At 45.3% G+C, this 14,447-nt stretch overlaps 1 protein-coding gene and 1 long non-coding RNA gene across 7 annotated transcripts in view; one reads left to right on the top strand and one right to left on the bottom strand.

Annotated features, from left to right (window-relative positions):
• The window catches only part of SGPL1 (sphingosine-1-phosphate lyase 1), a 51,351-nt gene extending 38,112 nt beyond the window's left edge, over nt 1–13,239 (top strand). For 4 of the 6 annotated variants that reach the window (XM_040242544.1, XM_040242543.1, XM_040242542.1 and 1 more), the window contains exons 8-15: nt 2,550–2,638; nt 4,180–4,285; nt 5,847–5,945; nt 6,586–6,735; nt 7,874–8,112; nt 9,104–9,250; nt 10,138–10,258; nt 10,764–13,231. In XM_040242544.1, coding sequence (XP_040098478.1) covers nt 2,550–2,638; nt 4,180–4,285; nt 5,847–5,945; nt 6,586–6,735; nt 7,874–8,112; nt 9,104–9,250; nt 10,138–10,258; nt 10,764–10,904 — 1,092 coding nt within the window. In that variant the 3' untranslated portion in view covers nt 10,905–13,231. Of the gene's footprint in view, nt 1–2,549; nt 2,639–4,179; nt 4,286–5,846; nt 5,946–6,585; nt 6,736–7,873; nt 8,848–9,103; nt 9,251–10,137; nt 10,259–10,763 lie in introns of those variants that run through there. The other 2 variants (XM_040242539.1, XM_040242545.1) reach the window with 2 other exon arrangements.
• LOC120865335 lies at nt 3,313–8,933 on the bottom strand. The gene is made up of 4 exons (XR_005721373.1): nt 8,666–8,933; nt 7,854–8,552; nt 6,608–6,721; nt 3,313–5,503 (listed from the first exon to the last, which is right to left on the bottom strand). It is a non-coding gene; the product is annotated as an uncharacterized LOC120865335 (long non-coding RNA).
• Nucleotides 13,240–14,447: the final 1,208 nt, after the last annotated feature.

The raw sequence follows: 14,447 nt of genomic DNA, 5'->3' as shown, positions 1-14,447 counted from the left end.
GAGTTTCTCTGGTTCTGTCTTAATTCTCTGCCTTTCTGTGTCTGTCTCTCTCTTGATGATCTCCTTTTGGTGAGGAAAGTTCAGAGGTAGGAAACAAGAAGACAAAGCCAGCTGACTGGGCAGTCTGGAACCTGTTCCCAACTGAGGTCTTAAGCTCTTTTCATTCTTTTTTCTTCACCTGACACCGTCTTTCCTTTTTGTAGCTTCATTTGCCTCAGTTAGAATGAGTGAGAGGCAACTTTATTTACTGAAAGAAATTTGGTGGCTGCAGTAAAGTCTTGGCTTGTACAAATGCCATTGGGTCCAAAGAGTATCTAAAAGAAAAATTTCCCAGTAGGTCCTGTTCTGCCCTTGTTTTCTGACATAGCATATACAGAGTGAGAGTTTTTGAAAGTGTTGAAAGATGTTGACTAACGTGTCCAGTAGTTACTGAGGCTTCTGTCTTCTTGAATTTTTTTGGTTGTTCTTTGTAGTGCCTTTCCTTGGCTTGTGTGTTGTTTATTTAAATATATTGCACATAATTATTTTATATTCTACATCTGATAATTCCATGAACCTTACTTTTATGTTTCTGTTCTGGTTTTACTTACGTTGTTTGTATCCTTATGTCTTTGATCTTTTTTTTTTTTTTTTCCCTATGAGTTAGGGTTTTCCTGGAAACTTAACTTTTCTGGTTTTACTTACATTGTTTGTATCCTTATATCTTTGATCTTTTTTTTTTCCCCTATGAGTTAGGGTTTTCCTGGAAACTTAACTTTGATGGTTGAAGTTAAGTTCTTTCAGAGATTTGTATTTACTTCTGCCAGTTACTGGGGAATGGCTGGGAAGTACTGCCACATCGGAGCCAGTGTAAGTCCGATTTTCAGCCCATAGTTTTGTACTGTGGAAGTAGTCTGAACTTGGTACAGGGGACGGGGGGTAGAGGAAATAGAGTAGCAGCAAAATTTGAACACAGAATTTGGGGTCAGAAATTAAAATCAGAAGCAGAATTTAGGTGTTCTTGCTTTCACAGTCCAAAGTACACCATTGTTTGCCTAACAGATCATGATACTGATTGGATTTGTTACTGGAGTGAAAATAGGACATGCGACGTGAGTGACTAGGGGTTTGGAAATACTTCTGCTTAGGTCATTGCTGAACTTTCGTGAGAGAACAGAGCACTGAGAACTCGGTGCTTTCCTGACTTCCTTCACCGCTGTCTTGGTTCCTCATGTGGTGTTCTGAGGTTTTATGCTGGACCCCGGGACACACTGCAGTCTGCAGCACTGACGTCAACTGTAAGCACAGAAACAAGGGTCCTGTGCTCCAGTTCAGTGCCTTACTGTGTGGATGATGGTCACGTGTTTCCTGATGGCTTCCTCAATTACAGGATGACTGACTTTTTAATCTGTCACGTAACTCCTGACCACTTGGATTTTGTAGCCTATGGTATTTTTGTCTTATATGTGGATATTACTTTAGGAAATTTCAGCCATCATCTGCTCTCATTTCATCAGGTTATACTAAATATGAAAATATAGGAAGTTTTACTTTTTATCAAAAGATGGATGACTTTGGGTGAATCAATCTCTCAGGGCTGTTTTCTTACCTGTAAAATGGAAAAGTTTTCTAAGGTTGTATGAATCTTTGGAGATGACAAATCTAAGGAAATACCTAGCTCAGTGCTAGGGCTCTTTTTCATGTGTGTGTGTTTTGAAATAATTTCATTCTTAGAAGTTACCAAAGGATAGCCAGATGGGTACCTGTATTGGTTGTGGTTTACTGAGAGTCAAATAAGGCATTAGGAAATGTTAAGTGATGGTCTGATGATAGGTGTCAGCTTTCTTAGCTGGGTATCAGGAATATTGTCATGAACAGACTGGTCGCCACCTTCATGAGGTTTAGTCCAGTGAGGAAAACAGGATGAAGGAAATGACCTCAAGTATTTTTGTATCAACTCAGCCTGTGTCAGAGGGGCTAGATAGGCCTAGCTTCAGGAAGACATTTTTCTTCCTTTAAAAACATTAGGATTTTTGTTTTGATTTCAGGTAAGTAAGTTAATAAACTTCTAAGCAGAGGCTCCTTGCTTTTCTGTCTTTCAAACTTGTCAAAATCACAAGTTTACTCTGGAATGTCTGAGTGTCTCTTCTTGGTCTTCTAATGTATCGCATAGTTGACTAGAGCTATAACTTCCCAGTTTCACATTCTTTAGTGGGCATTAGAAATTTAAATCAGTCAGTAACCCTGATGCTTCTGGAAGGGGATAAAAAGCCCTGTCCTGTCTGCAACTGGGTGAACAACAGAAATGTAAGTGTACTGTGCACGGGTGGTCTGGGCAGATACGCATTTATTTGTTCACACAGTGTGGAGCTCCCGATCAGTCAGCAGTTCATTCTTCTCCTGAGCCAAGATTGGGCTTAGCCAGTAAAGTTAAGTTTTCCTTCTGAAAGACAGCAGCATGTGCTCTAAAGTGTGCATCCCAGAGCTTATCCGTCTCTGCATCAGATACCCTCAGGATCAAGGCAGAAAGTGCATGCTGATAGCTACCCCAACTCTCTTTTCTATTACAGGTGACCTCGGGGGGGACAGAAAGCATTTTGATGGCCTGCAAAGCTTATCGGGAACTAGCCTTCGAGAATGGGATCAAAACTCCAGAAATGTAGGTACAGTTGTTCCTTAGTATCCATGGAGCGTTGGTTCCAGGACCCCAATGGATACCGAATCCTCCATGCTCAGGCCCCTTATGTAAAGTGGTGTAGTATTTGCACATGACCTTCACACATCCTCCCTATAGTCTTTAATCATCTCTGGATTACTTAGAATACTTAACATGTAAATGTTATGTAAACAGTTGCTGGTGTGCAGCAAATTCAGCTTTTGCTTTTTGGAACTTTTTCTCCCTAATATTTTGTGTTATGTTTAGCTGACTTTTCCCCCCTATTTAGGTTTTTCTGTGTGAAACAGCCTGACCATCTGTTTTCTGCTTCTTCTGGCAATTCCAGTCCTCTTCCGTCCTATCCTATGCCCTTGACCATTACCCTTCACATTCAGCAAAATCCTGAGTGCATCTGCTAGTTAATATTCCCTTTCCTACCCACCCCCCCCCGCAATTTATACATGGTATATACTGCAAGAACAAGATTCTTTTTCTAAAAGTAACAGTTATAGGACTATATCTTTGAGTTCTGTGATACTTATTGTAAGTTTATCTGGAACCTAAGGAAAACTTTCTAACTTATCTTAGTTCAATGAAAATTACTTAGACTGCTTCAGGGTGCTCCTTAAGAAAATTTTAGCCTGCCAGCTATGTTCTGGGAAGGAAAATTCTAAAAATCCAGAGATGACCATAATTTTTTTGCTTGCTTTAATTTTTTCTCCCAGCCCCCTCCCTTGTACAGCATGCTCATACCACAGCTTTTGGGTTAATGGTTTCCCACAAGTGTCAGTGGGAAGCTCCGGGTTTTGTTGCATGTGATCTCGTGCTATATAATTCACGCCAAGCATAAGAGAGGAAGTCAGGCTACCATCTTTCTTCACACATACATCTTTGGTACTTGGTACTTAGTCAGTGATGGCAGTTTTTTTCCTTCAAAGGGAACAGATTAATTTTAAGAGTGGAGTAACTGAGGGAAGTCTGAAAGCAAATGACTTGGTTTCCTTTTTCAGTACTGTCTGAAATGCTGTTCCCAAGTGTGTAGGACAAACGGGAGTTTCAGGTTTTCACAGGATCGTGGTCTTCCAGAGATGCAGAAGCCCATCAGCGTGATGCTCGACAGCTGCTTTAACATCCCTGCCAAGCAGTCTTATATTTTCTGCCTGAGTGTGTGTGGTGCCAGGAAGCTTGCTCCTCATTGGGGTGCCCTTCTTTGGTTGGACAGTCAGAAAGCACACCTTCACGGAGATCTGATCCAAATTCTCTGCCACCTTTTACCTATTTGCCCTGATGTAAGCGTGGGATTCCTCCATGTGGCATTACTTCCAAGTTCTTCTGCTACCAAAGTGATTTCCTAAATAGTAGGGAGGTTTCTCTAGAAAATCATTTGACCTCTTTTTGTGTTTAAAACGAAAAGTAAAACAACATAAACACTTTAAAATTTTTGAGGAAAAATAAGCAGAAGTTTATTCCTGGTGATTGCAATTAGCTGCTAGCCATGATATCTCTTGAACCTGGTTTGATTGAATTTCACTGTTTTCCTTTAGCGTAGCCCCCCAGAGTGCCCACGCTGCATTTGACAAAGCCGCCAGTTACTTTGGGATGAAGATTATACGAGTTCCCCTGAACAAAATGATGGAGGTGGATGTTCGGGTGAGTTCCTCTGAAGGGCTGTTGTCTGTCTGGAGCTGGGAGAAGCAGGAAGTGCATCTGATGACTAGCTTTTTTCAGGGTCACACATGGGTAGACTTGAAGTGCCTTTGATTATAGCATGAGGACTTGGGAAACTGCCGCTGGCAGTGGTGAGTCATTGCAGCATCCGTCCTTTCATACGTACGTGAGCTCTTAGTAGGAAGCTGAGACTAACTTGGTACCTTAAAGACCTGAGTTCTGCTTCAGCACCATCACTTTCTCTTCTCTTTGTAAAATGAGCCTGGACTAACTTGCCCCAAGATACTCGTTGTTTTCAGTTGGCCTGAATTAGTACCATTGCCCTTATAATGGTAAGTATTTTTTAGAAGTAAACTGTCCAATTTATTACCACTAGCATTATCCCCGCACCTTAATTGAGGTGTTAAGTGACCAAAAAAATTGTGTATATTTAAGGTATGCAATTTGGTGTTTTGCTGTATGGATACATTGTGAAATAATTATCACAATTAAGCTATTTAACATCTCCATCACCTCGCAGTTTTCTTTTTCTTTTTTCATGGTAAGCATACTTAAAACTACCCTCTAGCTCTCTAAGCAGATTTCAGGTATACAGTGCAGTGTTGTTCAGTGTAGTCCCATGACTCTGCGTTAGATCTCCAGAACTTACTCATCTTCATAACTGGAACTTGGCTCCCCTTGGCCAGCATCTCCCCATTTCCCTCATTCTCCAGCTCCTAGCAATCACCATTCTGTCCTTTGCTTCTATGAGTTTGACTGTTTTCAATTCCCCATATAACTGAAGTCATGCAGTATTTGTCCTTTTGTGTCTGGCTTATTTAACTTAGGGCTTGGTGGCTCAGAGGGTAAAGCGTCTGCCCGCAATCTGGGAGACCTCGGTTCGATCCCTGGGTCGGGAAGATCCTGTGGAGAAGGAAATGGCAACCCACTCCAGTACTCTTGCCTGGAGAATCCCATGGACGGAGGAGCCTGGTAGGCTACAGTCCACGGGGTTGCAAAGAGTTAGACAAGACTGAGCGACGCAACTTCAGTTCACTTATTTAACTTAGCCTTGTGACCTCCAAGTTCATCTATATGGTCTCAAATGGCAGGCTTTCTTTTTTAAGCCAGAATAATAAGCCTTTAGTAATTATTTTTGTGCCTTGCATCTATGTAGAGGAACTTTCTAGTTTCAGAGCCACATTTGAGCCTCATGATAACCTGGGGAGATCATAGAAGCAGTTAGTACTATTGCATCTCATAGATGAGGAAACACACTTGACTGAAGTTAAGTAGTTTCCTCAAGCTTTCCCTGCTAACGTGGGGCTCTCTTGCCTCTTAGCCCACTGTTCTTCTTTACCATCACAGTGGTTTTGCTGTTTTCCCCAGGGGTTTGTATTTGGCCACCATGGTGGGGTAGTGTCTTCCTCTGGGCTGGAGAGGTGAAGGGGGTGTGGTGGTGGAGCTGAACCTTTAGGTTGGTAGCCTAGGCTGCTCTTGGCAGCATGAGAGCAGAGTAACTGTGATGTGACTTCTCATTTTCCTTTCAACTTTATCCCCTCAGGCAATGCGCAGAGCCATCTCTAGGAATACGGCCATGCTCGTCTGTTCTGCCCCACAGTTCCCTCACGGTGTGATAGACCCTATCCCTGAAGTGGCCAAGGTATGTGGGAGAAAGGCCTACTAGGCAGGCAGATAGAGTAGAGTCTAATGGTGACTTATAGGAAAGAAGAAGGTGATTTCGAGTTTAGATTGTAGCCCATTGGTGGTGAATACCTTTCATCCACCCTGTGGTAAGCTGCACAGCTCTCTGGAAGCCTCTGAAGGTGACTAGCTCGGGCTATGGAGGAGGGATAACACACATTTAAACTGTCCATTCTGCAGTAGTACTGACATTTTGATTCAGATCAGGAGATAATCTGCATTTACGGGCATGCCTACCAGAGGGTGGTCTTCATCCACTGTGCTGCCCCAGAGCACCCCTCCCTCCTTCCCCACCCTGCAGTTACTAGAGCAGGACACCACACATCTTCAAGCCTAAATCAGAGTTCTGCTCATTTCTTGCATGATTTTTCAGTGAGTTGGAGGCCCTGCATATTTAAAATAGAAATCACATTTCAGGTGAATTATTTTAAAGGCTAACTGTACTTGAAAGATGAGCTTTATTAAGAATGTCAAAAATAGCCAGGATTTTAAAACATAGTACATAATGCTCTGTGGTTATATCCCAGCTTTCCACCCATGTGTTGCAAAGCTTTTGTTACAGGGCTATAACTGATATTCTTTATGGTCTTTGGAACTAGCTGGCTGTCAAATACAAAATACCTCTTCATGTGGATGCTTGTCTGGGGGGCTTCCTCATCGTCTTTATGGAGAAAGCGGGATACCCGCTGGAGCAGCCATTTGATTTCCGGGTGAAAGGCGTGACCAGCATTTCAGCTGATACTCATAAGGTGAGCGAGGAAAGAGACCACATGTTAATCAAAGTGGACAGTTGATTATTTTTACTATTATCAACAAAAGAAATCAGTCAAAGCCTGTTTCCCCCATAAGTGTAAAATTAGATCTGGCTCTTTGCTCTTGCCAGGGCAGCTGATGGTTGTCTCAAGGTAAAGTGATATGACAGGATATAGAGCTGGAGGTGACGAGCAGTAGTGGAAAGGAACCTATTATCTTTGTGTCATATGGCTAAGAGAATTTCTGTATCCAGTGACTATACTTAACCAGGACATACTAGTGGGTGGCTCTTACACAAAGGTTCCTGGACCCTTAAGAGTCTTGGGGTTGGGGAAGAGGTGAGGTTGATAGCAAAATTCCTAAGAGGAGGTATGTTAGTGTTTCAGCCCCCATGCTCCTGGGGCTCCTGCACCTGAGTGACTGGAGTTTATCAACAGGAGAGGCCTCTGGGAAAAGGGATGAACTGACGAGCTCAGGAATGTTTGGCTTGTGATATTTGAAATGTCCATCCCTGCTGTCCCAGGAGGCAAAGTCTATATCAGATAGCCCCATGCCCTTTTTCTTACCATCTGTGGCTCAGGAAGTGAAATGAGTTCCATCTTAGCTTCAGTGAGAGTTAATTAGGAGGGCACGTTAGTCAAGTACATAGTTTATTTTAAATCTGGATTAAGTAGCTTCTAGATTTTGAGCACCATGGTATTCTGAAGAGGAAAGTATACTAAGCAAAAAAAGATGGAAAGTGAGTCAAATCATGATTTTAGTTGCTCCAAGTGACCTGAATTCCTTTCTTTCCTGGCTTCCAGTGGAAATTTTCCTTCCAGGAAGTTTCCATCCTGACATACCGCCCTGAGGTTCTGTTTTAAATAAGGAAAACTGCATGCTGGATGAGAAGAGGCAAACCCATTCACTAGAGAAGACATTTTTTCCCTAGGCCTCAGATTCCTCAGTCCTAAAATAGAGAATTTGAAACTCCTTCCCTTTGGTTTCCTCTATTCTTTAGTAAGTTCTGAGTTGGAAATCTTAATGTGAGATGAAACTGTCCAGAGACCCTGACAGGTAAAGGGAAAATGCCTAGAGTTCTGGGGCGGGTCCACCACGTGAACCACTCACTCACCTGTCTGCTTCTCCCTGCAGTACGGCTATGCCCCCAAGGGCTCTTCAGTGGTCTTATACTCTGACAAGAAGTACAGGCGCTATCAGTTCTTCGTTGCCACAGACTGGCAAGGTGGTATCTACGCTTCCCCAACCATTGCAGGCTCACGGCCTGGTGGCATTAGCGCAGCCTGTTGGGCCTCCTTGATGTACTTCGGTGAGAGTGGCTACGTTGAAGCTACCAAACAGATCATCAAAACCACTCGCTTCCTCAAGTCAGAGTACGTGTGCAAGATTGGCATTCTGCCTCATCTCTTGCGTTGTATGCGCATAGGCTTAAGGCATCTGCCAGGCCAAGCCCCCCAGCTTCAGCGCCTGTAGTCCCCTGAAGCTTAGGAGTGTGGTGCTGGCCGAGGAGAATAAGCTCCCTTGCTGTGCTGTGACTTGGGGTCACAGCCAGGCTTCATCTGTAGCCATCTTGTCTCCAAGGATGTCTTACCAACTGGTAGCTCTTACCAGGTGCTTAATGGTTAAGACAGTAGTTTTCAAACTTGAGGCTGAGTCCTAATCACCTGGAGGGCTTGTTAAAAGGCAGATCAGCAGGCCCCAGTCCTAGTGTTCTGACGCAGTAGGTCTGGAACAGGAATGTGAGGATTTGCATTTCTGAAAATGCCCAGTAGACACTAATGTTGCAGGTCTAAGAATCACACTTGTAGAATCACTAGAATAAGAAAAGAATTGGAAGGGGTTGGGGAGGAGGGGGTGCTGAAATTTGGGTTGTTAAGGCAAAACCATGCTGCATGCTTTGTCTAATGTCTCTTCTTCATGTGTTACCTGTTTGGTTGTATATGTTACCGAGGTTGAACGAAAGCAGCCACTAGGCCTGGCTCGTTTGACCAAGGCCTGTATATTGTCCATCTGCTGAGAACTGCTCTACCATCTCCTGCTTCAGGGATTACATGGATGAGTTTTTAAGGAGAGATGGAGGGATCGTTTTTCTAGGATTAAAAAAAAAAGTGCATTGTTTATTCCTCAGATACTCCTGGTGGGGGGATACATAATTCAGGAGTTGGGCAGACAGATTAGGAGCCAAAATTGGATTGGATCTAGTGGGGTTTGGGCCTCTAAGTGTTTGTAATATTTAGGAACTACTGATCTCAGTCTAGCCACCTAATTAGGAAACTCAAGTCCCCAAAGCTTAGATTGTTGTAAGGGTGACATGAGATGATGGCCGGAATAATGTGACTGAATTTCCTTTCTGTTCCCTTTAAGACTAGAAAATATCAAAGGCATCTTTGTCTTTGGGAATCCTCAGCTGTCAGTCATCGCTCTGGGCTCTCGTGATTTTGATATCTACCGACTATTCAACCTGATGCATGCCAAGGGCTGGAACTTGAATCAGTTGCAGTTCCCACCCAGGTGAGCTTGGAGACGCTTCCTTAGGTCTATGGCTGCTGAAGAACTTTGGCAGCAAGGTGACCTCAAGGGTAGAGAGGGACTGCTAGCAGCACTTTCATGGCAGCTGTAGTATCTGTAGATCGTTTGTCTTGCTGTTAGGAGTTTCTCAGTTTCAAGAATAAGACTGTTAGCTGTAAACTGTGGCAAATGGGGTGGCAGCCTCTCGAGACAGTGAGATTGTCACCCCCACCCCTGCTCTGGGCTCTGTTCTCTCTCTTCCTCTGATTACCTGAATAACAGTGAGCTTAGAACCTTCCAGAGGGCCTCGAATCACTTGGGCCTGATACTGTCCCCTTGCATATGCCTTTCTAGTCTTCCGTGATGCCTTTAAGTAAGCACTCCACTCCAGGAGGTTTCCCGGGGTCCTCCACGCAGCCCTGATTCCTTCACGTGTTGGTGCCAGTGCCAGTCCCATCTGGACTCCCTGTTCCTCGTCACAGTCTTTTTGTACCCAGTCTCCCTCCAGAGGGAGTCAGTTTTTTTGCCCTGATCCTTCAAGACCCTGGCCATATGGCCCTATCACCATGAGGTTTACCACCTAAGATAAAAGTCCTAAAGCAGTGGACGGTTTGAGGGGAGGGGTCGCACAGAACAGCCAGCTGTATTCGACTTACCACAGTGGGTCTTGATCACGCTCAGGGCATGATGCCCTCATGCCAGCCTATAGTCAATAGTCTGAGTACTTGAGAGCCCTGATGCCTAGGACTGGGAGCAACTTGACTATGCTTGTCATGAATAACAACATGAATAAGCAACCAGTAAATTCCTGCATTTGGAGCTGCTTGATTTCAGAATGTTTTTCCCTCTTTTTCCCAGATTCATCTCACTTTGTCTTTCTTCTCCCTTAGCCTTCATTTCTGCATCACATTGGTACACACCCGCAAGCGGGTAGCCATACAGTTCCTTAAGGATATCCGGGAATCTGTCACTCAGATCATGAAGAATCCGAAAGCAAAGACCACAGGAATGGTAGGGACATTTGGGTTTTTTTTTTTTTTTTTTCCTGTGGAAGCTTAGGTGGTGGTGGTGGGTTTGAAAGAATCAGATGACCTCCAGTCTGTTCCTGCCTCTGTCCCTTATCCACAAACCTCTTTATTAAGAACTGATGGTCTCTGCTTACCCATTCCCAGGGATTTTTGGTCTCAAATAAGGTACCTATAGATAAAATAATAGAGAGTGTTAACATGAAGGCAGGCAGTGGTAGTGTTCCTTTAAAAAGAAAATTTTTACACAGGAAAGGCACTAAGCCAGTTTCCTCTGAAATTTTCTACACCAGATCCCACAGGCTAGTTCTTCAGGCAGAAAGGCAGACTGGCAGATGGCCTATGACAAACATCTTATGCCAGCTATCTTTCTGGTGGAACTGCACCTGGGATGGGAGTGGGGAGATGGGGGGAGGAGGGGCGCACAACCACAACTTTCTATTTCCTTCAAACCCCTCATCAATAATGACCTTCTTTGACTTGATTTCTAGGGTGCGATCTATGGCATGGCCCAGGCTACCGTCGACAGGAACTTGGTGGCGGAGTTGTCCTCCGTCTTCTTAGACAGCCTTTTCAGTACAGACACTGTAACTCAGGGCAGCCAGATGAATGGCTCTCCAAAACCCCGCTGAGCTGAGACCCTCTGTAACCCCGAGGGGCGTCTGGCCTTCAGGAGGCTCTCAGGGTATGGGACAGGCCATGCGGTTTCAACATCTGGTCTTGCTCCATAGAGCGCGACACAGACCACGAGACAGCTCGATCCTCAGGATTCTCATCCTTCGGTGGTTTTCAATGTGAAGACCTCAAAGGATCACATGACGTAATTATTTTGTCCTTGTTCTAAATGTTCCCCTGGGAATTGTTCTAACCATTTCCTTCTCTAACCTCTCTTGCTGCCAACTTCCCTTAATCCCGGTGTGGCAGCTCTGACCTGTCCCGACTCCTTAGGGAAGCTGGGCTCCAGTTTACGATAGGAAAAGGTGTACTTTGTTACCTCAGGCAGCTGGGCTAGTCAGACAGGAATTCTGTTCTGTATCTGATGTTCCCCTAGGTGGGGGTGAGGTCTGCTCAAGCAGGAGGCTTTCCCAGCCCTAGCATTCTCTCTTAGAGCCTCTTGTTTCACAGCTTATGCTTTCAAGGACACAGGTGGGCCAGCCATCATTCTGCTATATGGGGCTGGCAGGGTCAGGCAGATCTGCTCGGTCCACCAAGGCAGGGTCTGGAGTGGTCGCTGCTCCCCGTCTGTGCTTGCAGTCCCCATGTGGTACTTGGTTGCCATCACCTTCCGTTCCCAGTGGTTCCTCTTTGCGTGGATTAGGACGAGAATGGTGTGGGTTCCAGAGAAGCTAGGACCTTCTGGCCCTGGTGCTGCCTCTTGGAGCACACCTGAGCCCTCTCCTGGGCCCCTGAAGACAGAAACCAGGCCTTTTTCTAGACTTGCCTGAGTATCAGCGCAGGACGAGCTCCCAGACTTCGGGTACCCAGACTTCAGGTGTGCCATCAGAGTTAGCAGCAGTCCTCCCCGCCCTGCTGCTCTAGCCGTCATGCACATGTTTGTTTTTTTGTTTGCCTGAAGGAACAGCTCAAAGCACCTTCACAAGTTGCCTTGACTTACCCAGGGAGGGCGTGAGAGAGCCCCCAAGGCAAGGAAAATCTCTGTTAGTGTGTTCTTTCTGCCTCTAACCCCCTTCATTCAAACTCCCAAAGGTACGACGGCAGTCAAGCCTCAGGTACTGGACGCTCCTCGGCCCTGGCTAGGATGAGAGAAACTTTCTAGAATAGGAAGACATCAAGTGTCACTTGAGGCCTGGGCCTGGGATTCCTTCGTTAAGACCAGTTGCTCAGGGTGGCGCGGGAACAGGACCCAACCCTGCGCCCACTTCCTACTTTCTGCCCCCCGCACAGGGCCCTGATCTCGGCTGAGCCACTGTCCTACCCACATGACACACTGTGTGCCTTCTTTCTCAGCAATGAGCAGTGATGGGCTACTCTACTCCTGACCCAGGCCTGGAGGGAACTGGATCAGTCTTTGAGGTTTTTACCTGGGTAGGGGTAAGTCAGGAGACACTTTCCTCTGTTACACCACCCTTCTCAGGGACTCCTGAATACCCAGCCTCCTCAGGCTGGTGTCCTCTAGCCTTCTTCACTGGGAGTGCTGGCCCGGACTTCCCCCAGACTCCCTGGCACATTCGTCTAAGTGTTCTTTAGCGCTGTACTTCCTCCACAGTAACTGACTGGCTGGCTGCCTCATTGCAGGGCTGGTGTGTTGTGTTTCATTCTGTCCTTGTGGGCTCCAGGAATGTGGGTATGTTTGTATTAAGAAGCAGAGATCCTTTGGATAGGGGAGTCACATTCCACCCCTGGTTGATGAACTGATGGGCACTGTGTGTGAACCATCCCTGGATCTCCAGTGCATTCATTGTGTTGGAGGAATTCCAGGGACCCAGAACCACTCACCAGGCACGACTGTGGTTTGTCAGCTGCTAAAAACGAAGAAGCACATACCTGCAGAATGTCCTGTTGCTTTCCGTGTCTCCCCAGGACCTTCCTCTGTGGGCTGTGGTGTTTTCAAAGGGACCTGCTGTCGCCACTTTACGATCATGAGTGTTAGACTTAAACACTTGTGGGCTTTCTGTTCTTTACGTACCTGTGTGTGTGTAAGTAGCATCTAGTCTGCAGAGGTAGATGGAATGTCTTCATGATATCATGTTGCTTGCAGATGTCTCATTGGCCTCTGCAAAAACTGTACTCTTGTTTCTGGGTTAGAGTTTAAGCAGTTGCATGAATATACTGCCATGTCACTTTTAATATGACCAGTTTTATACTTGGAAAATGGTACTTGCCTCTTTTAAATCTTTTCTGTCTTTAACCTCCCCCTTTTCCATCTCAAGGCTCCCTTCCTAATTGTAGCAATAATCTCTTAAGAAGCAACTAAGTAATAAAATGTCCCAAATCTTAATCATTGTGGATGGATGACCACATTCGTTTGTTTATTTAGGCATACAGGGGAGATAACCTGCTGGGGTGGTGGTTGCTGCAAACTGGCTGCTGGTGAGAAAGTGCTCCTTTGTGGGGAGGTGGTTGTGCATGCCCACTGATACTAGAACCAGGTCACAGCCATACATGAGTGGCAGCTCTGCTCAGTTCCAAGCACTACCCTTGGTAGCTCCACCAGGAGTGGTGGTCACACCTGTTTAAAGGGAAGTCAGGAACTCGCATCTCGAGTTCCTCGGAGCCAGTGTCCTGCCTTATGTTTTCAGTTGTCGTCATCCGTATCTGCACACATCTTAATGATGGACTGGACTGTCTTGGGTGGTCCCTAGCCAGCTGGGAAGTGTGGTTCCATCTTATGAAAGGACACTGACTTCAAACACTGCATTTGGTCTGGGAGCTGACAGAACCCCTCAGATATCTGCAGAGGTAGCCCCTGGGCCTCTTGTTCCATTATGACCAGGAAGTGAGAGGTCTTTCTGAAGGATTATTTGGGTTAATTCTGTCCATCAGGTGCCCTGGCTTTGCATTCTGGCTCTCAGCCTACTTGTACTTTGCCAGAATCAAGCCAAGGAATGCCACCTTTGCTATATAGTTTTCCACCAAATGACTTGTTTCCTTGAGGACCTACTTGGTATGGGGTAAACTCTAGAGAAAGAAGGCCCAGGATACGATTAGAGGGAGGCATGGCACACCCAAGAGGTGGTGTTTTGATGCTTCTACCTGCTCCTTATAGCTGTGAGCTCCTTTGCCTTCTCTGTGGGTCTTAACTAGCAACAACCTGCTTTTAGCTAGATCCAGTAGTGACAGAAGTAATGACAGAGGCCTGACTTGGTAGCTACCAGCTACAGCCTGTGAAAAATTAGGTGTTTGAGAGCCTTGTGAGTTGTCTGTTGTAATAGCCTTACTTTATCTTGTGCTTGCTTTTTTTTTTCATAATCTCTCCTTAACATCCTCTTCTATAATTTTAATTATTTGCATTAATTTTAGAATAAACATATTTATTTCTAAAAAGTGTTGTTCATGTCTTTGTACCACATAAAAGTGCTTCATGTAACTGTAGTGCCCTCCAGGTTGGTGTGTTTCAGCCTTTGATGCATGAGAGTAAGCAGAGACAGGAAGGTGACGTAACACAGACCATGCCTCCATGACTAGTGACTTGTGCTCTGATCTATAGTCATCAG

The sequence above is a fragment of the Oryx dammah genome, unplaced genomic scaffold (genome assembly GCF_014754425.2).
Source record: "Oryx dammah isolate SB20612 unplaced genomic scaffold, SCBI_Odam_1.1 HiC_scaffold_6, whole genome shotgun sequence".
Taxonomy (NCBI): Eukaryota; Metazoa; Chordata; class Mammalia; order Artiodactyla; family Bovidae; genus Oryx; species Oryx dammah.
This window is presented reverse-complemented; position numbering and strand designations above follow the sequence as displayed.